The sequence below is a fragment of the Balaenoptera borealis genome (genome assembly GCF_965194805.1).
Source record: "Balaenoptera borealis genome assembly, chromosome: 5".
Classification (NCBI taxonomy): Eukaryota; Metazoa; Chordata; class Mammalia; order Artiodactyla; family Balaenopteridae; genus Balaenoptera; species Balaenoptera borealis.
In genome coordinates this window covers 49,289,868-49,317,774 of record NC_138862.1, presented here as the reverse complement: position 1 = coordinate 49,317,774, position 27,907 = coordinate 49,289,868, and the positions used below count along the sequence as shown (strand labels likewise).

Below are 27,907 nucleotides of genomic sequence, written 5' to 3'. Positions count from 1 at the left end.
TTTCTTTAACACTACTACCCCATAATCTTTTTATTTATTTATTTATTTATGTATGTATGTATGTATGTATGTATTTATTTATTTATTTATTTATTTATTTATTTATGGCTGTGTTGGGTCTTCGTTGCTGTGCGAGGGCTTTCTCTAGTTGTGGCAAGCGGGGGCCACTCTTCATGGCGGTGCGCGGACCACTCACTATTGCGGCCTCTCTTGTTGAGGAGCACAGGCTCCAGACGTGCAGGCTCAGTAGTTGTGGCTCACGGGCCTAGCTGCTCTGCGGCATGTGGGATCTTCCCAGACCAGGGCTCGAACCTGTGTCCCCTGCATTAGCAGGCAGATTCTCAACCATTGCACCACCAGGGAAGCCCCCCATAATCTTTTAGTTCCTGCTGAACGGGACTTCTTTCTCCTGCCTCAGGACTTTTGCACATGTGATTCCTTTGCCTATGACTTCGTTTTTCCAGATAACTACTACTGTTCTTCAAACTAGGCATCATTTTCTCAGGGAGTATTCCCTGAACCCCAAGGCTATTAGCTCTTATGCTAGATGTTCCATGACACCCTTTATTTCTTAACACTCTTCACACTTGCAATTTGTTGTTCATTGTGAACTCCAAATAAGGTAAAAGGCAACGTTGGCCTTGTTTGCCAGTATGCCCAACACTAGTATTGACTAGTACATAGTAGACACTCAAATATTAGCTGAAGGTATGAGTAAACACACACATGAGATCAACAAACTTAAACAAAAAAACTCACAAACATACAAAGAATGGAGTTGCTTATGATGTTTAATTTTTATGTTCACTTATATTTTTAATATAGCATTAATAATGCAGAAGTCAAAGATTGACTTAGTCTTTAATTTCTATCAACTACAGTTTTGGTGTCATTCTATGAAACTGAGAAATCTTTTCAAAAGAAGATCCTCTAACTAGACTACTCTTAATTTGACTAATACTGTAAAATATTAATGATAGTACTGACTGACTTCCTGGTTCATCAGTAGGCTACTGAAGAGAACATACTCACTTTTTAAAAAAGTTAACAAATCAAATTTCAAGCCAGAACATACTGCCTATGAGTTAGAAGTATTCTTTTTCTTCTAGCATCTACATTAGCAAAGTTTCAGTGGGACAAAACAATATTAGATGGCAAAAAAGTAACTTAAGCACTTTGCTTTCTTTTTGTGGAGCTTCTAGTTACTATGGGCACTCGAGAGAAATTAATAGCTGCTTTGGCTTTCAAAGCTTTTCTAAAGTATTTAAAAATTGACTGAAGGCTAGAGGAAGGGGCTAAGTTGTGTTTTTCTGTACCAGCAGAAACCATGGGAAACTCCTTTTTCAAAACAGTAGCTGCAGGTTTATCCAAAGGCTTTGGACTTGTCACCCATTCACGGCAGTGGTGCTTTATCCATGCTAATAACTGGATGTCACTCCCCAGCTGGTGTCCCACGTGATGTTCAGAGTCAATAAGTGCAACAGCATATACTTTGCTCATTACTTCCCACTTTCTACGAACAAGCAAGTCCATAAAAACCAAGCCTCCATAACCATGTACAATGAAGGCAACACCCTTGCCTTCAGCCTTTGAAATGAAGTAATCCCAAATATAAGCCATGTGTTCTTCAGGAGTGTTGCTGCATCTTTTTGGAATACATTGGAGAGACTGCTGGAGAGATAAAAAGTTCTCAGTCTGAACCATTTTTCTGGAAGAGGACTCAACATTTTGTGTTAAAAGGCCTTTCCACTCTTTTTCTGTCTGTAGGTCCACAAAATTGTCATTGGGGTTTAGCACAATTACATCATAATGTGCCTGCAATGCCATTTGAATACATGGTATCTGACTTCCATGTTGGAGACCATGATGTATTACTGCCTGCTGACTCCACTGACCAGCTCTAAAGACCCCACGGTCTTGAAGAAGGACAAGAAGAGCAGAATGATGATTTGTTAATGCTCTCTCACTCATGAAAAAGAAGCTTCTTGGTTCCTTATCAGCCTCTGGTGGGATATATACTTTTTGTAATTTGCACACTTTTTCCAAAAGTTCATAAATGTATTGTTCAAGCAAATGGCCAAGGGCCTGGTAGCGCTTGCTATTCCTCTCCAGGACATTTTTATAATAGTTAAAGACAAAAGGCCTATGTGTCTCAGTGTGTCTCAATTCAGCTTTTTCATTGAAGTCATATTTAAGTTCCTCTAGTAAATCAGATTGTTCGATAAATTTTCGGAAGCTCAGTTCCTGAGTCACTGGTAACCACTGAAAGTAAAAAGCAATATTATGTCAGTACCAGAAAAAATAAAATAAAAATTTCATCTTGCTAAAGTATTCCTGTGGGAAATCATACTGAATTAAGTACTTTAAGAAGACATTAACATTATGGTAAAGATTTTAACTCAAAATAATTGTGAACGATGCAAAGTAGTGAGAAACTGAATACACTAAATGGCAATGGCCAGACCGTATATAAACCAGAACTGTGACCCACAACCTGCAGCAACTTGCCCAGGAAGCCAGTCCCTTATCTGTTGATCCAATAAACAGCCCAGGAAGCCAGTCTTATAAGTCAGAATCTCAGGAAGTTAGACTGCTACCTCTAGTGACAATCTGAGAAGCCAAACAATAACTTCTGTTACAATGGGTCCAAAATGGCCAAGACTTGATTAATAACTTAGAGCTTCCCTAATTTTTATCCCTGCTTCCAACTTAGGACCCACCAGAGAAAGCCAATATGCACCCCTAAACAGTCACATAGGATGCCTCCCTTCTAGTTACCCTGCATTCAGCTTCCTCATGCCAACAGTGTCCAGTCAGGACATACCAGCAGCCTTCCCTTTTTTTTCCACTACAAAGCTTTCCCACTCCTCTGCCTGCCTTTGAGTCACTGCCAAAATGCAAGTGATGGTGGCTGACTCCCTTGCTATAGTGAGCTCAGAATGAATAGGTTTTGCTTTTCTCATTTGGTTGGTCTTTATCTCCACAGTAAGCATTCAAACATTTTTGCTATTAAATAAATGGCAGGGGATGGCAGTAGAAGTGAAATGTGAACCAGGCAGTGTAGATGATGATCAATTTATCTACTAATAGAAGATATGGTTATTCTGATATTTGAAAATAAAGAAAGTGACTGAGAAGTGAACTTAGTTATTGTCAACATAGCCCAAAGGGAAAAGAAAAGACTATGAAAGGTTAAGTCCTGGAAAAAAAAATTCTCAAATAGACTCTATTCTGAGGCAAACAAACAAACAAAAAACAACAAAAAAAGTTAAGTGGCTTGTGCCAAACAACTGTTAAATAAATGATTGGGTACCGAGGCTATCTGACTCCAATTCATGTTCTTAACAAATTCATTAATACTCTCACTCCTTAATTTCTTAACACTCACACTGGCAACCACAACCTACTTCCAATAAATAGCACTCAAAATGATTTTCAGTGCCACTCAAGCTGCTATCAAGGCTTAAGGCAAAATCAAAATGGTGCTTGCTTGCTTTGATTTCTTAACTCTTTTCTCACTTTCTGAATCTTATTCCCTGATTCCCAGTTAATACTTTATGAAGGTGTTTGGTTGTTCAAAGCATCCAACCTATCTACACTGCTCTCTATTCTTTAAAAACTTTTTTCCCTACAGTGTTGCTGATCTCAGGTGCTATTATGTAATTAATATATTTTCCTAGAGTGTAAATGACAGATAGGAGCCTCTGGAATTAGACTGATTTAGGTTTAAATCCTAGCTCCAAATTTTACGTCGAGTGACTTTCAGCAGGTTTCTTAACCTCTATGAGTTTCAGTTTCTTCAACTTGTGAGTCTTAGTTTATGTTATCTAAAATAGCAATCCTTATTACCCTCTATCCTGCTACTCTGCTTTATTTTTCTTCATAGCCTACATTACCACCTGATATATAATTGTTTGTATATTTAAAAATTATCTGTCTCCCCTCACTAGAATAAAAGCTCTATGAGAACAGGAACTTTGTTTAATTAACTGCTGTATCTGCAGTACTTGGAACAGTGTCTGACAAATACTATATAAATATTTTTTGAATGCATAAATGCAAAATCAGATAACATCATTTATTTCACAAGGCTGCTGTGAGAATTAAATTAACTAATATAGGTAAAAACCATTTTATGTACTGTCTCACACATGGAAGTTTCTGTAAAGATAGGATGATCTTCCTTTTTGAGAAGTGTGAAATATAAAAACATATATCTCTTGTCCAGCCTTCCTTATTCACTCAACACTGTGATTTTTACCCACATTAATAAACATAGTCCTAGGTCATTCATTTTATCAGTTTATAGTGTTCCATTGCTTGAATATGCCATGGTTTGTTTAACCATTTTCCTGTTGAAGAATATTTAGGTTGCTCCAATTTTCCACTATTATAAACAAAGCTATAACAAACATTCTTATAGCCATATTTTTGTGCACATATCAAGAGTTTCTTAAGGCAATATACCTAGAAGTGGAATTTCTAGGTCATATCAGCATCTTCCATTTTACCAGATATTGCCAAATTGCTCTCCATAAAGGAGGGTCTATTTTATACTTTGGCATGGATGAGGAGGTTTGCCCAGAAAAGCAGTAATCTCTTAGATCTAAAAATACTTTGTTTATTCAGGTGCTGTGCTGGAAACTGCCTTTTTCTCTACTGAAATAAAGAGAAAGATACTGAATATTTAAAACTCAATGAACTAAACCTAAACCAACTAAACTAAACCAACGAACTAAAGAACCTTGTTAGCTAACTTTTCTTTCAATCAGAGAGTAAAATAAAATGAGTGTTTTCTAATAGCACATAGTATATGGCATTCAGTTACTCTTTTTCACCTTTAAGTGCTTTTGTACCTAGTTGTTTGAGAAACAATTCTCAGGGGAAAAGAATGGGAGTTTGCAAACTGGAAAACCCAAATGGCACACAGATATATAAAGGACAGGTATAGGTGGGGTGAACAGGAGCAAGGTGCAGAGTATCCTGTAGAATGAAAAGGTAGACAATTCTTTAGAATTTATTGTAGCATATTTTGCTTGGTTAATATACTCAAACTTGTAACTCTCATATCTAGCTGTCTACCTGATATATTTACTTGGATGTCAAATAGCCATTTCAAACTTAACACGTCCAAAGCACTCCCTTCAATCTACTCTCCCTCTAGTCTTTCCCATCTTATAAATAACTCCATTCTTTCAGTTGCTTGTGCTGCAACTTTCCTTTCTCTCTTTCACACTCCACATCTGATCAATCAGCAAATCTGTAGGCTCCCTTATTTGAAATATATCTCTAATCTAACCACTTGTTACCTCTCCACCTCTACGGCCCTAGCCCTAGTGCAAGTCACTATCAACACTAACCTTCATTATTAAGCCTCCTATCTAATCTCTTTGCATAAACTCTTATCTCCTGGTAGTCTGTTTAACACATAGCAGCTAGAACGATCTTTTCAAAACATCTAAATTGGATATCACACCCCTGTTCAAAATGCTCCATTGTCTCCCCTCTTACTCAGAATAAAAGCCTAAGTTCTTACCATGGCCTACAAGGTCTCCCATGACCCTTAGCTCTCCAAGGTCATTTCCCTCCATTTCTCTCACTTGCTTACTCATCTAGTTACATCATCTGGCTCTTAGCTCTTTCTCAGGTGTCATTTCCCACCACTCTCTTGCTTACTTCACTCTAGCCACACCTGGCCTCTTTGCTGCCAACTTGTAAAGCAAGCTCCTATTTAAGGGCATCCCCCTTGCTATGCCCACAGATTGGGACACTCTTCCTCTAGATATCTATAGGGCTTCATTTCCTTCAAGTTTCTGCCCACCTGTTACCTGATCAGAGAAACTTTCTCCGAGCATTCTATCTGAAAGGGCAATCCCCTCCAATCCTTCCTTACTCCCTGTCTATGATGCTTCATTTTTTCCCTCCCTTCCTCCTTCCTTTTCTTTTATTTCTTTTTGGGGGAATTTTTTTTTTTAATTCAAACAGAAAGTCACAAAAATTATAATCATCCTCATCAGTTCACTCAGTTTTCTTCCTTTTCTTTTTTTTTTTGCACTTATTACCAATTGACATATACTTGCTTACTGTCTGTTCCCTCCCATTAGAATATAAGTTTGGGACTTCCCTGGTAAACCAGTGGTTAAGACTCCGTGCTTCCACTTCAGGGGGCATGGGTTCAATCCCTGGTCTGGGAACTAAGATCCCACATGTCGTAAGGCACGGCCAAAAAAAAAAAAAAAAAAAAGTTCCATGACAGCAGAGACAAGGACTTTGTTTTGTCTTGTTCAGTAGTTCTTGGAATAGTGCCTGGTGAATAGTAGGCACTTAAACATTGTTGTTAGAATTTTACAATTTTTGCTAAGGGCATAAGAAAGTAAAGAGAAAAATCCTCTAGCTTTATACACAGGAGAAAGATGCACACAAAGCTTTTGAAAAATTATAGAGGCTCCTTCTATAATTCTAAAGTTAATAAATGTTGATTTGTGATTATTCTTAGAGACTATCCTATGCATCTATATATATTTATTTTCTCTTTTGCAAATCAAGATGGTCCATTAAAATAAAGGAGAGAAACTGTTTTATATACTTAGTTTTCTAAAGAGTGGTTTGGAATAAGATAACCTAGCTTTAAGAATAAGATTGTGGGACTTCCCTGGTGGCGCAGTGGTTAAGAATCCGCCTGCCAATGCAGGAGACACAGGTTTGAGCCCTGGTCTGGGAAGATCCCACATGCTGTGGAGCATCTAAGCCCGTGCGCCACAACTACTCAGCCTGTGCTCAAGAGCCCGCAAGCCACAACTCCTACGGGAGCCTACAGCCCGTGCTCTGCAACAAGAGAAGCCACCGCAATGAGAAGCCCACGCACCTACAACGAAGAGTAGCCCCCACTCACTGCAACTAGAGAAAGCCCGCGTGAAGCAACAAAGACCCAACTCAGCCATAAATAAATAAATAAATAGAATAAGCTTGTCAGAGCTGCAAGGGATTTTATTGATATTCTTAACTAACCTGTTTATTTTATAGAGAAGTGAGGCTTTCAAAGGTAAACTGACATGCCCAAAATAACTCAGGCAGCTCTACAAACCTGAGAGAAGATTCATTTTTTACCAGTGATTTTAAAAATGCACAGTATTTTTCATTCATTCACCAAAAATTTGGTGAGGGGATTTGTTAGTCACTTAGTTTTCTATATCGAATAATATAGTCATTTTATGTTGAATGAAATTTTAAGAAGGGAAAAGAGTATATAATCATTAATAAGAATTTCAAGTTAGGTCCTTTTAGTAACCTGGATTAGGTGGTGACACTGCTGTTATAGCCATGCCTAGAGCAAAACATAATTATTTTAAATTATTTAACTAATTGTGGTAAAATACATTAAAAAATTTACAGTTTTAACCATTTTTACATGGGCAGTTCAGTGGCACTGAGTACACCCACATTGTGTGCAACCATTAATACCATCCATCCATCGAACATTTTTCATCTTGAAAAACTAACTCTGTACCCAGTAAGCTATGATTTTTCATTTCCCCTTAGCAGCAGCCCCTGGGAAATCTTTCTACTTTCTATGAATTTGACAAGAAGAGGGTGGGTGGGGCAACAGAATCACAGATGCAAATAATTTTAATTAGCTTACTTTGGTTTTAACAAACTCCTTCTCTAGGATCATAAAGTGGTTGTATTTAACAATATTTTACATTCTTTACAAGTGATCAGTAAGCTTTTATGAAAATATAATTTTACAACCTGAGAAGTTAGGGTCTAACCCCAGGATACACAGTAATATACCCTATTACAGTAATTACAGTCCTTTGGTGTATTTAAGAAAGAGGTCCTGTTGTATATCCTATGACATTAAGAAGCACAAATGAGTGATACTTCACTAAGAAAATGAAAAAATATCTAAAGATACTTTTTTTCAATGAACATGTTTTTATTTACTTATATATTTAGAAAACCAAACTAAACCCAAACAAAAAAACCCCTGGAAAACATCTTTTAAGAATTACTGTTTTGGTAAAAAGCAGCACTATTTTTATTTTCCCAACACCTAAATGCAATTATGAGGGTTTTTTCAGAAAAATAATTATGCCTGTATACAATTCCATTTAGTAAATTGTAGAAAATAATAGAGCTTATGAAATTTTATATGTAAAAGATTCAAAGAAGAGCAAACTAAATCTCTTCCCCCTGCCTACCTCTCCCCAGGAAAGACTAAAGAAGATTAATTTAAGCCACCTGAGGCAAAGACAGAAAATAGGATATTAGTGATGGAAAGAAAAAAATCAGGTGTTAGAAATCTTGGGTTGCCCAAATTTGAGTATGTAACAGAATCTCCTAGGAAAGTTTCTTAGAAAACTAATTTAGTGAACTATTATAAAGACACCCTTGTAACTACCCCAGGTTAGCTTTGCGAGCCCCCCCCCTAAAGTGCCTTCAAGTGCCCTCTCCCTCCCTCCAAGAGCAAGCACTCCAGACTTTTTTAGAAATCAATGCTTTCTATTTCTTTATGGTTTTATCTCCTACGTACACAGCCCTAGGACCTATAGTTTAGTAGTTAAGTTTTGTTCTTTGTTTTTTTTTTAAACTTGATATGCCTTCCTGGGAAACTGAAATTCTGACAGCTAGATTTTGGATTTACGGACTTTGCCCAATCCTAGATCCTATGCTTCTTGATTGGGATTATTCAGAGGTAAGTGGGTACCAAAAGATAAAGGATAAAGACGACGAAACTACCTAAAGCTTCAATTTTACTAAATAGTAACATAAAATGAAATTTTTCTATTAAAATCAACCAAATGTATTAAGGCATAGAAATGCTAAATAAATACCACATTTTAAGACAGAACACTCTAAAGAAGTTAGTGTTGGGGGGGAGGGATAAATTAGGAGTTTGGGATTAACATATATACTACTATATATAAAACATAACCAACAAGGACCTACTGTATAGCCCAGGGAATTATACTCAGTATGTTGTAATAACCTATAGGGGAAAAGAATCTGAAAAAAAAAAATAGGTGTATACCGTGTTTTCAATCTTCAGCTGGGTCTGGGACACCAGGCCCTGTCCCAGATGCTGGGGACACACATAGTACCTGCCTTCCAGGAGCTCCCTCACTCCTGTGAGGTCCAGAGAGTCAACCCCACTAATTTCAGTCCTTAGCTCAACACTGTTGCCCCTGTACCTTACTCATTAAGAGCGAAATAAATTTGAATGCATGAGTTAAAAAAAAAAATGTATATGTATGTATAACTGAATCACTTTGCTGTACAGCTGAAACTAACACAACATTGTAAATCAACTATACCACAATTAAAAAAAAAATGAGCAAATCAAAGACTATGCAGCCAAAAAAATCAGAAAAAAAGTATTAGAGAGGTATGCCATGAAGTTAATACAAATATAATTTTTTCTGTAAAAAATATATTAATCTAACATAAAAACCGAAAAAGAAGATAGTGGTGTATGTACAGGATACCTGGGGCTGAGCCCCAGAGCCAAATGACAGTTTAAGGAACTTAGGTTATTAAAGGTTTGTCCTATAGCCTCCTGGACAAGAGATTACCCATCTCCTACTTAAATACCTCAAGTTACTGCAGGTTTTCATAACTTCTAGGAATAGGCTATTACACTGTAGGGCAGTTAAAATTGCTCATTGTCTTAAAAAGGAAGATATCCTTGAAACAAAAAAACCTATAGTCATTTTTCATGAATCATGTGTTACTTCCTTTATATCTAGAAGAAAAATTCTTCACATAAGAATTCTCAATATTTTAAGGATAAGATTCAACTACTAACAAAAATGAGGCTAATAGCAACATGACAGAGTGCTCCAAATATCTTTGCAAAATCTAGGCTTTCCAGGAGCCCATGGTAAGGAATTCCAGATTTTAATTTCTAAAACAGTTTAGGAAGTCAAGATGTACCCAGTGCCCAACCAAAGCTGTTTATACTCAGATTGTACTTAAAGTTAATTCACCTGTGAAGAGAAGGGTCTTTTTTTAGATTTTGTTAAGCTCTCCTCAAAGAAATTGTTAATTAAGGGGTAAAATAAAGGGTTGATCAATTTCACACTGCCACTATGTCGTGAAACTACTAAAAAACCATACCCACTGCTTTTAATAGTTAGTATAGTTAGTCAAAACAAAAATATAATGAATACCTAACTTAAACACTTTATATGCACTTTTAACACTCAATAAAGAACCATACTCATTAAGATCAAACCATTCCATCCTCTCCTATAAAATACTGGGCTGATGAATTTCTAATCTCAAATAATCTTAATTTAAAAGGCTCTATACAGTGTGAGCTAAACATACATAAAAGAAATGACCTTATCTACAAACATACTAAGAGAAGAGAATCATTCACTTTTTTTGGTCTTTCTTCCTTATTTTAAAATAAGGAAGCTTTCTCCTGAACATCATAAAACACTATAAAAGATTGTGTAATTAGTCTTTCATAAAAGGAAAAGTAAGGTTGTTAAATGACTCCCTCAAAAGTAAAAAACTGAACTTTTTAGTCCTATAGTTGTTTGCAATACAGTCAACTATGTAGTAGAGATTGTTAAAGCTAAAACAATAAAAATACTGGTTTAAAAAGCAAATTTGAAAATAAAAAGCAAATTTAAAATTCTTGAGCTTAAAGGCCATTTATCTTCAAATATGTTATTCAAAACCAGCTCCAATTCAAAGAAACAAACTGACCCACTAAGTCTTTATTAGCAGAAATGCTGTATTTGGTTCAATGACAAGTTTAAATGACATATTTGCAAGCTGAATGATATGATTATTTCTTATAATTTCAGTTCTCACAGGTTCACCTCTTACTGCTAAACTTTAAAACTTCTTTTAAGGAAGCTGTCAGTTTGGACTGAAATGGATTAGGCCTACTTACAATTTCCTTTTTTATGTTTCCATCTCTTAGCTCTATTTCCATCATTTGCAGTTAGTTTGTTTCCTATAATATTGGCTGATGAATTGAGCCAGTATGATTCTTGAGTTAAATCATTCAATTAAAAGAGTTGATTTATGAGGAAACTTAAAATTCAGATATTTTTCAGTAGGCAGTGTTTTTATTTGTTAAACAGAAATAAACTAGAGCCTCTAAATGAAATCCTTGTAGTGAATTTCATTCTCATCAAGCCCTGAAATATTTCTGCTTTTCAGCCATTCCTGCCCTGTAAGACACTCCCCCCGGCCCAATAGGCATCATCACCTGGAGGCTTACTTCTAGCTCCGCACAGGCCACACTGTAATTAAGAAGCAAGGCTCAAGAAGCACGAACCTGGGCTCTGGTAATGAGTTGGACGAGTCCCTTTACCGGCCTTGGTAAAATGGGGGAGGACGAGCGGATGTTAAACTGTTGGAACATTCCAGTATCATTTTGCCTCTGGAGCGCTCTGCTGAATTTTGTTAAACTTATTGTGATTAAAGCTTACACAGTAAAAAAAAAAAAGTTATTCAAATATGTACATTATGGCTAATAAAGTACGACATTTTTCTAAACTGATGGGTCCTATGAAAGCACTAAAAAAAAAAATCAGTCTACAAGTACTAGTTGAGTTCGAGGTCAGGGTTATTCCTTTAAGTACTGTAATAAAAATTAGCGGCACAAATTCGTTTACACCCACCCACTTTCTAGCATCTCAGCATTTTATGTTTTAAAAAATTGAGCTGCAGCTTATCTTTTTTCCCGGCCTTTAAAAATGGTGAGTTTGAATTTTGAAGAGATCCTATTACTCTGACATTTTCTCCTCAGCTGACCTAATTGATTTCCACTCCAACTGCTAAATCAGCAGCTAGGCTATTGATTTTTGTCGTCTTAAAATCTTTTTTTCTGAGTCTGAGGAAGCGCCTTGAGGACAAATATATGGGAGAGTCCATGAGAAAAGTAGTAGCACAAAAGGACTAATGTTTTGTTCTCATATTTCCGGGGTACCCTCGTGGGATTCAGTGAAGTGGAGGAATTCCTAGTTTCCCCGGTTTAGTTTTTAGTCAACTTAATCTTCAAAGTCAACAAAGCCTTGACGATCTCGGGCTAAAACCTAGCACCAAGTCTCAGTTTCCAACAGGGGATAAGATAACGAAAAAAGCGTCACTTAATAAGCACTTGCGGCGGTAGCCCGCAAAGAAAACTACTCCCAGAAAGTGATTTCCGGGTGGAGGTGGGAGGGGTGGCTAATTTCCGGTCTGAGGGCCGGCGACGGCTCTTGCGCAAGCGCAGTTCACATTTTCCTGGCTTTTTTTTTTTTTTTTTTTTTCTCCTCTCCCCTCCCCCTACCTTCCCCAGCCTGAGGGGTCTTGAGGTGACAGCGACTGCGATTCCAGCAGGAGGAGGAGAAGATGGACAAGGGGAAGGCCGGGCGACGGCGATCTTCATCCGGTGAGAAAGGGTCGGAGGAGGGCTGAGCATATTGTCTCCTACCTCGGGCAAAGGGGGGGAACAGGCGACGACGGGTGCTGCGGCCCGGAGCTGCGAGGGCTCGGGCGGGGGGGAGGGGAGGAGGTGAGGGGAGTGTGGAGTGGAGTGGAGTGGGGTGGAGGGGCGCGCACAATGGAAGGTTCCCGGGTCTCTCGGGCCCTTGCGAGTCGAAGACCCACTCCGAGCTGTCATCAAAGCCTCGGCCGCTCTTCACCCCGTCACCCCTTTCATTTTCGTCCTTCTCCCGCGAGCACCCTACTTGGGTCTCATCGGCCTGCTGCTCTTCCCGGTTGGCTTGCCGCTCTCCTGCCACGCCTTCCTCGTAATTCCACCAATGTTCCAGTTTCATTTCCAGCTTCTCAGCGTCTTGGTCCTACTTTCCTCTCTTCCTTTGATTCTCGACTTTGGCTCTTTCTCCCCCCTGTACCTCCTGGCAGGTAAAAGCAGCAAAGAAGGAAAGGCGGGGCATGTTAATTGACATTTCGTTCCTCGTCTAAGTGCTGCAAACAACGTGTCTTGCTTGGTCTTCTGAGCCGGCCCGCTTAATAACCTTTTTCTTTTCTAGCCACCCCCTTCTTCCAAAAGCGATTCAAAAGTCGAACAAAGGATTTGAAGCCATGTTTCGTTGTGTTTTTATTCTCAGCGCGTTTTTGTTTTTGAAATTGTTTTGCGGCTTAAATGACTCTTCAGTTTTGGGTACTACATCTTAGAAACACAAAAGTGGAGTTGCAAGACGCGAGGTCGAGCCCCTCCCAGTCAGCAAGTTTTTGTCAAGGATCTCATCCGTTAAGGGTACCGCAGTTTCTGTGTTAAGTCCTGTGGACTTACCAGAGGAGGAGGGAACAAGGGCTCTTTAATAAGCTTACACTCTAGTACACTAACATTCAGTGAATCAATTATTTCATTTCATTTTCTTATTTATTATTGTGCCGTCTGTTGTTGCATAGACAGTCTATGCAGTCTATTTAGACAATTCTAAATTTATTTAGGAGTGCCCTTGTGGCAGTGTGCCTCAAACTTTTTTGGCCGCAAAGGAGAGTGAACATGGATCTCTGGGACATTGCCTGAAGTAGCTGAAAACCTGAAATTCCTCTTCATAAGCAACCAGTATTACCATTTGTGTGTGTGTGTATTCTAGGGGTATTCTTTGCCGTTGAAAGTATGTGTATGTGTTATATATATACATATATACACACATATGTATGTATGTATATGCCTCCAATAGATCGGTGTTTGTTTTAATATACTTTTTTCTCCCCTAAAACCTTCAAGTGAAATTGACACATAAGGAATATGCACAGTGTTTATCTGGTGTCATTTGTGTGCTTCCTCACACAGAACTTTAGGGGTAATGATACCTCAGTTTAACATGCACAGCCTTTTTTCAATAAATGCATTTCTCCTTGGCTTAGTACATTGTTTTGGGGGTAAGGGCAAGATATTAGCCTTGTCCTTCAGCAAATCCCATCCTCTTTACCTGGTTACACTTAGATTTATTTATCTCTTTATTACAGTTAATTTGGTGCAAGTAGTTGTGGGAAGTAAAATTTGAGAGTAAAATTGTTAATTCTTAAAAGACGTTGATATTTATGTGAGCTATCCCTCTGGAGAGGATTTCTTTTTCTGCTGACTTCCCTTTTGGAGCTGTCCTTTCTGAAAAGTAATTGTTAATGTATAGTAAAAACCATTCTCAGATCTAATATTAACTAGCTGTTCTCCGGTATTCATCTGGTTTTAAGAGATGAATATTAATTTTTAAGAATGTTTCTTTTCTTAATAGTGTATATTTAATTTTCTCACATAGATTCTCAGAAATAGAACAATCAGTTGGCTTAAAGGGCTTCTGAATTCTTTGTGACATTTGTGTGCATGCAGTTGCCATTTCATTAGGAGGGTTGCTAACTGGAACTTGAATGACTGGAAGTGACATTTATGGTCGTGAGAATTTCATAAGTACCCAAAGGTAAAATTTTGATTAATAAAACAGGAAGAATTCTAAATTAGAGGTATAAGGAAGGCGGGTAGCAGTAGAGGGAGAAAACAAGACATGAAGTTTCAAGTTTCCTCTGTGAGACCGCACTAAGTTTTCCTAAACTTTCTCCTGAACAAGGAAGAACTATGAAGGGTTGCATAGTGTATTGCTCAAAACTCTTTTAGTTGCAAGTAGCAGAAACCCAATTCCAGCTGTTTTAAGCTAAACAAAAAAACAAGCATTTGTGGACTCACGTAACTGACAACTGTAGGAGTTGGATGGCTTCTGGCATGGCTGTATCTGTTTTAGGCACTGGTTCTCAAGGTATGGTCTGGGAACCTCTGGGTTCCCTGAGTCCCTTTTGGATCTGTGAGCTTACACCATTTTTCATAATTTTAAGACATTGTTTGCCTTTCCCTCTTAATCTTCTACCTGTGTACAGGACAGTTTTCCAGAGGCTACATGACATGTATCACAGCAAATTGAATGCAGAAGCATATAGAGGAAATCATCTGTCTTTTATTAAGTCAGATGTTAAAGAGAGTTGCAAAAAGTAAAATAATGCCATTCTTCTCAATGTTTTGAAACTAAAGTTATTTAAAAAATATTTTAGTTATGTTAACATGCATTGCGTTTATTGTTTAAAATGAGTTAATAAAGAAAAATTCTGTAAGTAGAAGAACCACAAAAACTCTGATTACCCTACTTTTCTGGAATGTGGCCATGAATCAGGAATCAAGCATAAAACACCTCTAAGCATGAGAGGAGAAATCACATGGTTTGTATGTTAAAGTTCACTCATGAGAAGCTTCTGAAGTCTTTCTTCCTATTATATTGAATCTGTGTGTTTAAGTTATTTATCACCCCAATAAAGATGAATATCTTATTTCCAGGTTTCCAGCATATCAAAGCAGTGAATTAGATGGGGACACAGATAAAAAATTATTGGCACCAGAGACAGGTCTAGTGACAGTTGAATGAAATAATAAAGTGCATGGGTCATTCAAGGGAGAATGACCATTAGAAATGTTTAACAACAACAACAGAAGTATAACAGATATATCAGAGTCATAGATCACAACTTCCAAATGAATTTTTGAATTAAAACAGAAAAGTTGATGTAAATTTCAAGTTATCAACTGTTCAGGCAACAACCTTGGAGATCTGTGTTCATTCTCATTTGCAGTTAAGGATAGATAATTTTTTATAGTACTTAGGTACTAAACAGCGTGCTAAGAATTTTACAAACGTTATAATTCTTTCAAAAACCTTCTGAGGTGGTTATTATTATTTCTGATATACAGATGAGGAACCTGGAATTTAGGGAGGGTAAGCAACTGTTAGCAATACAAGAAGCAGAACCAGGATTCAAAATCTGGTCTTTCTGATTACAAAACATATAATTTTAATCTTTTTTACTGTCATAGGATGTTAGTGAGCCTTACTTGGAAAAAAGGTTTCATGGACAAATAAATGGGACAACTGTAGTTATAAGAAGATATTATTTACTGCAGGATTTTTCAGAGCTTTTGCTATGCTACTGTACCTCTGCCTCTCCAAGAGATTGACTGAATGTGCATTGTTTTTCAGACTTGCTTGATTTTGAAACTCTTCCGTCCTCCCCCAGTTTCAGCTTGAGGATCTAGTGTCCCATGATGATACACCTTTCTTTTTTCAGTAGGTCTAGGTGATGGCTGCATATTATGCAGTGTCTGATGAACCATAATTGAAGTTCAAAACCAGAATCTACAATTAATCATGGTAAAACTACTTTATTTGCAGTGATGTTAGCTGAAGCCATTGGAATGGATAGAATTACCCACAGAAAAAGTATGCAGTGAGAAAAGTCTTGAATCACATATATTTAATTTCAAAGTAAGGAGGAAGAGACACTGGTGAGCAGTTAGGCAGATTAGAAGGAGTTTGATAGGTTTGGGAAGCAAGGGAGAGTGAATGCAATGTAAATCAGAGAGTTAAAGCAGTATGAGGATGCTGGATTTGGCGATTAGTAGGTCACTTTTTTTTTTTACCACTGATTTTAGTAGAGCAGTAGGGACAAAAGCCAGATTTCAAGAGGCTAAATGAATGAGTGGTGGTGAGGAAATAGAAGATGAGATGTGAAGGAAAGATTTTGGAACAAGCTTGAGTATGAAATTAGGTAGAAAGGATTATTTAAAAAAGACTATAAAAATCAGGTTTGTATGGCATGGGAAAGGGTTCAGTGGAAAGAGAACGATATCAGGTAGGAGATAATTGATAGGATGAGGTCTTAGAAGAAATGGGGGAGGATAGACTCAGGACAGTTTGTTAAATAAGACTTGCATAAAGGTGGGAAGATGGATAAAGATATAGATAAATTTTGAGAAGTTAAGGATATTGCAATCATGGCTTCTAAGTGAAATAGGCAAGATCATCTTTTGAGAAAGAGGGACTTTCAAGTGGTATTGGGAGCTCAAAACAGAGTAGGAGGTCAATTAGGGATGAATAAAAGAGCTGTTAACTAATTTTGAAAAAGTATTTGTTAAAACACGTGTGAGTCTGTAGATAGTACCAGTTGTGGTTACTACAATTATGTGACTTTCTTTAGCAGTGCTAATCAGTCTAGGAGCAAGAATTTGGGGGGAATAAAAGAATTTAGTTTTACTTAGGGTTAAAGGGTATTATACGATGTGGGGGTAAAAAATGGGATCAGTGCGAGTGAGGAAATGGAAGGGTTAAAGGACAGTATGTTGTAGAATGAGAGGTTCACATTTGTGAGCTTGAGAAGTGTAACCCTGTTAAATCCATTTGTGAATGCATGTTGTTGAAATGGGAATGTGATGTGAAGAAGTTTGTTGGACTAGAGTAAATTAAGATGAGTCCATTGTATTGAGTGATTTGATTTATGAAAGTTTTAGAGCTTCGGTATGATGGTAGGTTTTAATGATAGAGAGGAAAACTATGAATCAAGTATCAGAATATTCTAGGAATGTTGGAGAGGGTCTTGGGTCAGTACATGGCAATTACAATATGGGTGAGGTAATAATACATACAAGTTTTGGGAATTTTAAAGGAGGAATTATTGCAATAAGGATGAATATTAATTGGAAGTGGTGGCTGGGGCAGGAGGTTGTTAATCCCTTCCCCTGTTTTTGTAAGTGGGAGAAGACTCTTCTTGAGAGAGTCTTAAAAAAATAGTGTAGTAAATAAAAAGATGTATGATGTATAATTTATGTAATAAAAAGTGTTCAGTTACACTAAGGTGGAGGAAATGTTCAAGGAGAAGATTCAGAATTTAAGGAAATTGTATTGACTTTGGAAAGGAATTTGGTGGGCTGGGGAAGAGCTAGAGAAGAGTGTAGATGAAAACTATACCTCAATAAAAAGGAAAACAAAACAGAGAATATTAAAAAGACATGTACTCAAGGGTCAAATTAAAAAAAAAAAGAATGTAGTGGAAAGGGTAGAGTGGCATTACCTAAGAGATGAGAGAATAGCAAGGTAATAAGCTGTAGGGATTGAAATCTAGGGTGGTGAATGTGATTCCCAGGCCTGGTGATAGAAGGCAGAGGATTGGAAAGTAGATTAGAGGGGGGATATGGTAACACAGGGAGTGGGTTATGTATAGGACTGAGTAGCTCTAAAGATTCAGACTGGAACTTTGCTGTGATGGTGCTGTCTCAAACCTGCCTCTCAGATGTATAACTCTAATGTGAGTCTTCAATAATTTAGGAGGCTGGCTAATGTGAGCTGCTTCATCACATGTACCTATATTGATAACTCACTTCTTGGCTGCACTTAGCGTTGCACTGTCCTTCCACCCATTTCTCCCTGTCTAAAACTTGTTACCTAAAACTTACTTCAAAGCCCAGTTCAATTGTGCCATTTCAAGAACTATCTCCTAATTAACTCAAACTTAAAAAATATTCCTATTTTTGAACTTCCATGGGTGTTTGCACCTCTTATTTGATGTTCACCAGATTCCATCATATATTCTAGCTTGCTGAATTGTTTAATCTCTGCTGTTATACTGTTAGCTATGTGACAAGGACTGTCTTATTCATTTCCTATCCTCATAGCATCCAGCATGCCTAGAGTGTTCTGGTTAAGAATTCCACCTCTGGAATCAGACCAGTGATGGATTAACATGGTGACCTTGGGCAAGTTATTTGGATTTTTCAAACCTAAATTCTTCATCTATAAAATGGAGATAATGGCATTACTGAACTCACAAGACTTTTGTAAGATTAAATAAAATAATCTGTGTAAAGTACTTAGCATAGTGCCTGGCAATGGTAATTACTGTTATTTAAAATAAATGTTTATGTAATATATGAATGAATGGTTCCACAAGCTCCTTGGGAAAAAGTCATGCGTCTGATTATTTGACATATATATATAATGGGAATAATCAGAGCGATTTTTCTGTATGCTAATGTAAATACATTAAGCTTTCTTAAAGAGGAGTATTTTAGTATAAAATATTGTAATAATAATAGTTATTTATTTTGCAGTATTTGCCAGACATACTCTAAATACTTTAATATAGACAATCTCCCTTTATTTTGAAATATAGTTGATTTATTGTGTTAGTTTCAAGTGTACAGCAAAGTGATTCAGCTATATATATGTTTTTCAGATTATTTTCCATTATAGGTATTACAAGATATTGAATATTGTTCCCTGTTTTATACAGTAAATCTATTTTATGTGTAGTAGTTTGTATCTGTTAATCTCGTACTTGTAATTTATCGTTCTGCCCACTCTCTTTCCCCTTTGGTAACCATAAGTTTGTTTTCTATGTCTGAGTCTGTTCCTGTTTTGTATTCAGATTCATTTGTATTAATTTTTACATTCTGCATACAAGTGATATCATATAATATTTATCTTTTTCTGACTTATTTCACTTAATATGATATTCTCTAGGTCCATTCATGTTGCTGCAAATGGCAATATTTCATTCTTTTTTATGGCTGAGTAATATTCCATTATATGTATATATATATATATATATGTGTGTGTGTGTGTGTGTGTGTGTGTGTGTACACACCACATCTCCTTTATCCAGTCATCTGTTGATGGACACTTAGGTTGCTTCCATGTCTTGGCTATTATAAATAGTGCTGCTATGAACATTGGGGTGCATGTATCTTTTTGAATTAGAGTTTTCGTCTTTTCTGGATATATGCCCAGGAGTGGGATTGCTGAATCACGGTAGCTCTATTTTTTGTTTGTTTTTTAATTTAATTTATTTATTGTATTATTTTTGGCTGCATTGGGTCTTTGTTGCTGCGTGCGGGCTTTCTCTAGTTGCCGCGAGCGGGGGTTACTCTTCGTTGCAGTGCATGGGCTTCTCATTGCAGTAGCTTCTCTTGTTGCAGAGCACGGGCTCTAGGCGCGTGAGCTTCAGTAGTTGTGGCACGCGGGCTTCAGTAGTTGTGGCTCGCGGGCCCTAGAGCGCAGGCTCAGTAGCTGTGGTGCATGGGCTTAGTTGCTCCATAGCATGTGGGGTCTTCCTGGACCAGGGCTCGAACCCATGTCCCCTGCATTGGCAGGTGGATTCTTAACCACTGCGCCACCAGGGAAGCCCCTCTATTTTTTGTTTTTATTTTTTAATTATTTAAAAAAATATTTATTTTATTTATTTATTTTGGCTGTGTTGGGTCTTAGTTGCAGCATGTGGGGTCTTTGTTGTGGTGCTCAGGCTTCTCTTCTCTCTAGTTGTGGTGTGCAGGTTCCAGGGCATGTGGGCTCTGTAGTTGTGGCATGTGGGGTCCTGAGCGCGTGGACTCTGTAGTTTGTGACACGTGGGCTCTCTCGTTGAGGCATGCGAGCTCAGTAGATGTGGCCCTGTGGCATGTGGGATCTTATTTCCCCAACCAGGGATTGAACCCATGTCCCCTCCATTGAAAGGAGGATTCTTTACCACTGGACCACCAGGGAAGTCCCCATTTTTTGTTTTTAAAGGAACCCCCATACTGTTTTCCATAGTGGTGGTACCAACTTACATTCCCACCAACAGTGTAGGAGGATTCCCTTTTCTCCACACCCTCTCCAGCATTTATTATTTGTAGACTTTTCCATGATAGTTATTCTGACTGGTGTGAGGTGATAACTCATTGTGGTTTTGATTTCCATTTCTCTATTAATTAGCGACATTGAGCATCTTTTCATGTGCCTTTTGGCCATCTGCATGTCTTCTTTGGAGAAATGTCTTCTTAGGTCTTCTGCCCATTTTTTGATTGGGTGGTTTTGTTTTATTTATTTATTTATTTTTTATATTGAGTTGTATGAGCTGTTTGTATATTTTGGAAATTAAGCTCTTGTCAGTCACATCGTTTGCAAATATTTTCTCCCATTCTGTAGGTTGTCTTTTCGTTTTGTTGATGGTTTCCTTTGCTGTGCAAAAGCTTTTAAGTTTGATTACGTCCCATTTGTTTATTTTTGCTTTTATTTCTTTTGGGAGACTAGACTATGTCACTTTAATCTTAGCAATTGAAAAGCTGGATATTCTCCCCTTTTTAGAGATGAGACACTGAGTTTCAGAGAAGTCACAGCTAGTAAGCCAAGATATAAATTTAGGTTGTTGGACTTTAATATTTTTACTCTAGAACACTGTGCTATACCAGACAGTCACAAGCAGCGGTGCATCATTTATTAAAATGCTCCATTACCAATCTAGTATGAGATGGAGCAACTCAGTTATAAAACCCCTAAAATTTTGGGAAGTCACAATAGTAGTAACTAAAAGAAATGTGCAAAAACATTCTGCAAAGTAGGATAGAAGCATTTTTTTTTTTTTAAATTTTACACTTTATTTATTTATTTTTGGCTGTGTTGGGTCTTCGTTTCTGTGTGTGGGCTTTCTCTAGTTGCGGCGAGTGGGGGCCACTCTTCATCGCGGTGTGTGGGCCTCTCACTGTCGCGGCCTCTCTTGTTGCGGAGCACAGGCTCCAGATGCGCAGGCTCAGTAGTTGTGGCTCACGGGCCTAGTTGCTCCGCGGCATGTGGGATCTTCCCAGACCAGGGCTCGAACCCGTGTCCCCTGCATTGGCAGGCAGATTCTCAGCCACTGCGCCACCAGGGAAGCCCAGATAGAAGCATTTTTAACTCAATGAGTCTGTCTGTGATTTAAGCAACTGATATTCCTTTTTAAAAAATACATATGTTTTATTAAATTGAAAGTTGACTAGAAAGTGAATTTATATAAGAAAGGTTTTCTTACCATTTATCTAAATGTTATATATTTTTGGTAGTCTGAGAAATGCTACTTTATTGAAAATTATTTAAATCTATCGAAAGCTTAAGTATAGAAGTTAAAATAATTTTTACATCAGTGATTGCTCGAGGAAATGCATATGGTGAAATACATGCTATTTTCATGAAATGAGAGAAATTATTTCAGCTATATAGATTTCTGGATAAGCTATAGCCCATTCGTTATAACTGTTATTTTAAAGGTTTTTTATTTTTTAAGTTGAGATATTACATACGGCACAGTACAATATCTTTAGTTTCATGATTTTTTATACTTGTATACATACACTTATATAACTATCACCTAGATCAAGTTACGGAACATTTCTAGCATCTCAGAAGGCTAACTTATATCCCATCCCAGTCAGTCTGTAGTTTTTCCCTGCTCGGGTATTTGCACTATCCTAACTAGTATCAACATAGATTTGTTTTACCTGTTCCTAAATTCCACATAAATAGAATCACACATTCTTCTGCATCTGTTTTGCTCTGAATGTAATGTCTGTGAGATGTATCCATGTTGTGCACAGCAGTAATTCATTCTTTTTTATTACTATGTAGTTTTCAATTAGCAATAATTGCACCTCGGATAAACCTCATTGGCTACGATACTGCCACTGTGTAAAGCTTGTAGTTTTCTATTGTATGAAAAGGTTTATCCATGCTCCTGTGATGGACATTTGGATTGTTTTTAGTTTTTGGCTATTAAGAACAAAGATAACTTAACATTCTTATACATGCCTTTTGGTGGACACAGGCACTCATTTCTCTTGATTAAATATCTAGAAATGTAATTGTTGGACATTGAGTAGGCAGGTGTCTAACTTTAGTAGATACTGACTGGCAAAGTAGATGTGTTCATTTACACTTCCACCAGCAGTATATGAGACTTCTAGTCTCTTACTAATACTTGGTATTGTCATTCTTTTTAATTTTACCCTTTCCAAGGGCTGTATAATGGTATTCTCTTGCCATTTTAGTTTGCACTTCCCTAGTAATAATGAAATTGAGCATATTTTCATATGTTTATTGGCCATTTGGACATTCTTTTTTATGGAGTACCTATTCAAGGCTTTTTCCCATTTTGAAGATTGGGTTGTCTTGCCTTTGCTTTATAGGAGTTCTTTATGTGTTCTGGTTATGAGTCCTTTGACAGATATATGTATTATACAGTATTATTAACTATAGTCACCATGCTGTACATAGATACATGAATTATAAATAATCTTCCAGTCTGTGGTTTGCCTTCTCACTCGATGAGGTTTGGTGAACAGAAATTTTTAATTTTAATGAAGTTGAGTTTATTAATCCTTTCCTTTATGGATTAGTGCTACTTGAGTCTTGTTTGAGAGATCCTTGCCAACCCCAAGGTCATGAAGATATTCCCCTCATATTTATTCTAGAAGCTTTATTTGTCTTTGACATTTAAATCTATGATCAATTTAAAAATAATTTTTGATATAGCGTGATGTTTATTACTTATTTGTTTACCTTGTTTGGTTATCAAATTGTGTCAGCATTACTCATGGAAAAGATCATCCCTTTTCCACTGAATTGCAGTGGTGTGTTTGTCATAAATAGGTGATCACATTTGTGTGAGCCTCTACCATTCATTTTTATTATGAAATTTGTGAGAAATTTCAGTGAATTGTAAGTTCCAGGAAGACTTAGGCTGTGTTTAATTTGCTCACTACACTATACCCACTGGCTAGCACAGTGCCAGACACATGATAGACATTCAGTAATTATTTGCTGACTGAATGAAAGAATCATAAAAGAAAATCCCATAGAAGTCTGAAAAATGTTGGTGAGGAAAGACTTAAGCTGTTCTCTGTTGCATAAATGCTTAGATATGTAGCCCTCGCCTTCTGTTCTCCTCCCCTGTGGCCCCCCACCCACCATTATAAGAATTTATCTGGTCTTATAGTTCAACCAACATAGATCGAAGACCTACTGGATACTAGGATTTTTGCCAAGGAATTTTTTATTGAGTTCTTAGAACCAACTTTCTTTCTTTTTTCAATTGTCATCATATGTACATTGTTTAATTGAGAAATTTTGTGAGAATCTGCTACTCTTTGATTATTTTTGACCTTTAGTCCTTCAGGTTCTGTAAAATGTATCAATGTAAATTGTAAATGTAACAAGAAGTTAATTTGAAACAAAAGATAACTGAAAAGATTTATTCTGTTATGTTATCTCATTTAATGTTAAATGATAATTTTTACCATGTCTTTGTAGAAATTGTCACAGAAGGGAAAAGGAAAAAGCCTTCATCTTTGGAGTTACATAAGGTATGTATTAGTTTTGCTCTTAACCTTTGCATTATCTTTAGAGTTAATAATATTGAAAGTATTTTGGTATTTGTCTTTTTAATAAAATTTTAAAGAAAATACTGTAAATCCATAATTAATCAGTGTTTTTGGGGGAATGGTATATCCTAATTAACCAAGGGTTAGCTAGGAAACCCTTTCTGGGACCAGCCTTGTTTAAATCATTGTAAAATTTTCCAGTATACTTTCCAAGTCTTATTTTAGATTTATATAGAACAGAACTCATTTCTTTGATGACTGAATATATTGGAGCACCTGAGGTTCATTCATTTATGATACTGTAGCTGTTGAAGAGCTGTATTCAAGTCATGTGCTGAAATTTACTGTTTGGAATATGTATGTCCTTTTAAACATACTTTTTTCTTCATTTATTTATTTCTTTTATATAAGCCAAGAGTAGCAAAACAAGTAAAATGAAGTTTCTATCTGCATAGGAGGTGTTTAAAAAAATTTAATCTGTGTTTTTAGAAAGATAATCTTTTTTTCCTATAGAATTTTGTGATTTAAATGCCATAGTACCTTGATTTGCATTATAATAATTTATTAGAGACTTTTCTCTGAAACATTCTAATTATACACGGAGGACTTTAATTTGGTGTATTTTTTGGAACAAAGAAGGAGAAGAAGAAATCATAAAGGAGGGTTCTGAGAGGAATCAAGAGTACCTTACAAGACCACACAGAGAGCATGGCTTTGGATACTCTTTTTCTACCTTGGCTTACTTCAGACTTGTGGGGTGTGGTTTCTTCATTTAAAATTCTGGGAATTCCCTGGTGGCGCAGTGGTTAAGAATCCACCTGCCAATGCGGGGGACACGGGTTCTATCCCTGGTCCGGGAAGATCCCACATGCCGCAGAGCAACTAAGCCCGTGCGCCACAGCTACTGAGCCTGCACTCTAGAGCCTGTACGCCACAACTACTGAAGCCCGCGCTCCTAGAGCCCGTGTTCCGCAGCGAGAGAAGCCACCGCCATGAGAAGCCCACACACCACAGTAAAGAATAGCCCCCACTTGCCACAACTAGAGAAAGCCCACACGCAGCAATGAAGACCCAACACAGCCCCCCGCCAAAAATAAATAAATAAAGAAAAAAAAGAAAAAATTCTGGATTTAGGGAATTCCCAGGCGGTTCAGTGGTTAGGACTCCATGCTTTCACTGCTATGGGCCTGGGTTCGATCCCTTGTCGGGGAACTAAGATCCCACAAGCTGTGCCATGCAGCCAAAAAAATTCTGGATTTAGCTTAAGTGAGGTAGATGAGGGAGTTAAAAAAGAAATTTTACATTGCTATTATACCCAGTTTTATTATTTATTTATGTATTTGATTTTTAAGAATTTTTATTGGAGTATAGTTGATTTACAAGGTTGTGTTAGTTTTAGGTGTACAGCAAATGAATCAGTTATATATATATCCACTCTTTTTTAGATTCTTTTCCCATATAGGTCATTACAGAGTATGGAGTAGAGTTCCCTGTGCTATACAGGGAACTTATTAGTTATCTATTTTATGTGTAGTAGTGTGTATATGACAATCCCAGTCTCCCAGTTTATCCCTCCCCCCACCCCTTTTTCTTCTAGTAACCATAAGTTTGTTTTCTACATCTGTGTGGCAAGTGGGGCCCACTCTTCATCGCGGTGCACAGGCCTCTCACTATCGCGGCCTCTCTTGTTGTGGAGCACAGGTTCCAGACGCGCAGGCTCAGTAGTTGTGGCTCACGGGCCTAGTTGCTCCGCGGCATGTGGGATCCTCCCAGACCAGGGCTCGAACCCGTGTCCCCTGCATTAGCAGGCAGACTCTCAACCACTGTGCCACCAGGGAAGTCCTGTACCAGTTTTTAGGTGCCACATATAAGCAATATCATATGATATTTGTCTTTCTCTGTCTGACTTACTTTACTTAGTGTGACAATCTCTAGGTCCATCTGTGTTGCTGCAAATGGCATTATTTTGTTCTTTTTTATGGCTGAGTAATATTCCATTGTATATATGTACCATATCTTCTTTATCCATTCCTCTGTCGATGGACACTTAGGTTGCTTCCATGTCCTGGCTATTGTAAATAGAGCTGCAATGAACATTGTGGTACATGACTCTTTCTGAATTATGGTTTTCTCAGGGTATATGCCCAGTAGTGGAATTGCTGGGTCACATGGTAGTTCTGTTTTTAGTTTTTTAAGGAACCTCCATACTGTTCTCCATAGTGGCTATATCAATTTACCTTCCCACCAACAGTGCAAGAGTGTTCCCTTTTTCTCCACACCCTTCTCCAGCATATATTGTTTGTAGATTTTTTTTTTTTCATAATAAAGGATGAATTTTTCATATTAAGTTAATGCCAACCAGAAAACATCAATACAGGGCATATATATATATGGACTACAGCACACTTAACAAACATTATCTGTCTAACCCAAAGGTCACAGTTTAGCTAACATCTAGGCCACTGAGGCCATCTTCATTCAGTATTTATTTATTTATTTATTTATAACATCTTTATTAGAGTATAATTGCTTTACAGTGGTGTATTAGTTTCTGCTTTATAACAAAGTGAATCGGCTATGCATATACATATATCCCAATATCTCATCCCTCTTGTGTCTCCCTCCCACCCTCCCTCTCCCACTCCTCTAGGTGGTCACAAAGCACCGAGCTGATCCCCCTGTGCTATGTGGCTGCTTCCCACTAGCTATCAGTTTTACATTTGGTAGTGTATATATGTCCATGCCACTCTCTCACTTCGTCCCAGCTTACTTCCCCCTCCCCGTGTCCTCAAGTCCATTTTCTACGTCTGTGTCTTTATTCTTGTCCTGCCCCTAGGTTCTTTAGAACCATTTTTTTTTTTAAGGTTCCATATATATGTGTTAACATACAGTATTTGTTTTTCTCTTTCTGACTTACTTCACTCTGTATGACAGACTCTAGGTCCATCCACCTCACTACAAATAACTCAATTTCATTTCTTTTTATGGCTGAGTAATATTCCATTGTATATAGTGCCACATCTTCTTTATCCATTCATCTGTGTATGGACACTTAGTTTGCTTCCATGTCCTGGCAAGAGGGTTCCCTTTTCTCCACACCCTCTCCAGCATTTATTGTTTGTAGATTTTTTGATGATGGCCATTCTGACTGGTGTGAGGTGATACCTCATTGTAGTTTTGATTTTCATTTCTCTAATAATTAGTGATGTTGAGCATCTTTTCATGTGCTTTTTGGCCATCTGTATGTCTTCTTTGGAAAAATGGGAAAAATGTACATTTAGATCTTCCTCCCATTTAAAAAATATTATTATTATTATTTTTATTATTTTGGCCACACCGCATGGTATGTGGGATCTTAGTTCCCTGTCCAGGGATTGAACCCCCACCCCCTACATTGGAAGCGTGGTGTCTTAACCACTGGACCGCCAGGGAAGTCCCTGTTTGTGTTTTTGATTGGGTTGTTTGTTTTTTTATATTGAGCTGCATTAGCTGTTTGTATATTTTGGAGATTAATCCCTTGTTGGTCACTTCATTTGCAAATATTTTCTCCCATTTTGAGGGTTGTCTTTTCGTTTTGTTTATGATTTCCTTTGCTGTGCAAAAGGTTTTAAGTTTAATTAGGTCCCATTTGTTTGTTTTTGTTTTTATTTTCATTAAGAGGTGGATCCAAAAAGATATCGCTGCTATTTATGTCAAGAGTGTTCTGCCTATGTTTTCCTCTAAGAGTTTTATAGTATCTGACCTTACATTTTCAAAAAAATTTATTTATTTATTTATTTATTTATTTTTGGCTGCATTGGGTTGGTCTTCATTGCTGTGCGCAGGCTTTCCCTAGTTGTGGCAAGCGGGAGCCACTCTCCATTGCAGTGCGTGGCTTCTCACTGCAGTGGCCTGTCTTGTTGCAGAGCACAGGCTCTAGGCACATGGGCTTCAGTAGTTGTGGCATGCGGGCTC

General features: G+C 37.5%; 2 protein-coding genes across 9 annotated transcripts in view; one reads left to right on the top strand and one right to left on the bottom strand.

Annotated features, from left to right (window-relative positions):
- Nucleotides 1-59: 59 nt before the first annotated feature.
- LOC309628765 (putative protein ARB2BP) lies at nt 60-23,876 on the bottom strand. Of its 3 annotated transcripts, none has more exons than XM_082392105.1 (3): nt 12,293-23,876; nt 11,297-11,445; nt 60-2,262 (listed from the first exon to the last, which is right to left on the bottom strand). In XM_082392105.1, exons 1-3 carry the CDS (start codon nt 12,780-12,782, stop codon nt 1,168-1,170), a joined length of 1,734 nt encoding a protein of 577 aa, XP_082248231.1. In that variant the 5' UTR covers nt 12,783-23,876; the 3' UTR covers nt 60-1,167. The 3 variants fall into 3 exon arrangements, with proteins under 3 accessions (XP_082248231.1, XP_082248232.1, XP_082248233.1); XM_082392106.1 differs by having other exon boundaries at nt 12,437-23,876; XM_082392107.1 differs by lacking the exon at nt 11,297-11,445 and having other exon boundaries at nt 12,293-12,756.
- SENP7 (SUMO specific peptidase 7) overlaps nt 12,281-27,907 on the top strand; it is a 147,868-nt gene continuing 132,241 nt past the window's right edge. For all 6 annotated transcript variants that reach the window (XM_082392074.1, XM_082392071.1, XM_082392073.1 and 3 more), the window contains exons 1-2: nt 12,281-12,394; nt 23,883-23,935. In XM_082392074.1, the coding sequence (XP_082248200.1) occupies nt 12,355-12,394; nt 23,883-23,935 (93 nt within the window). In that variant the 5' untranslated portion in view covers nt 12,281-12,354. The remainder of the gene's footprint in view (nt 12,395-23,882; nt 23,936-27,907) is intronic.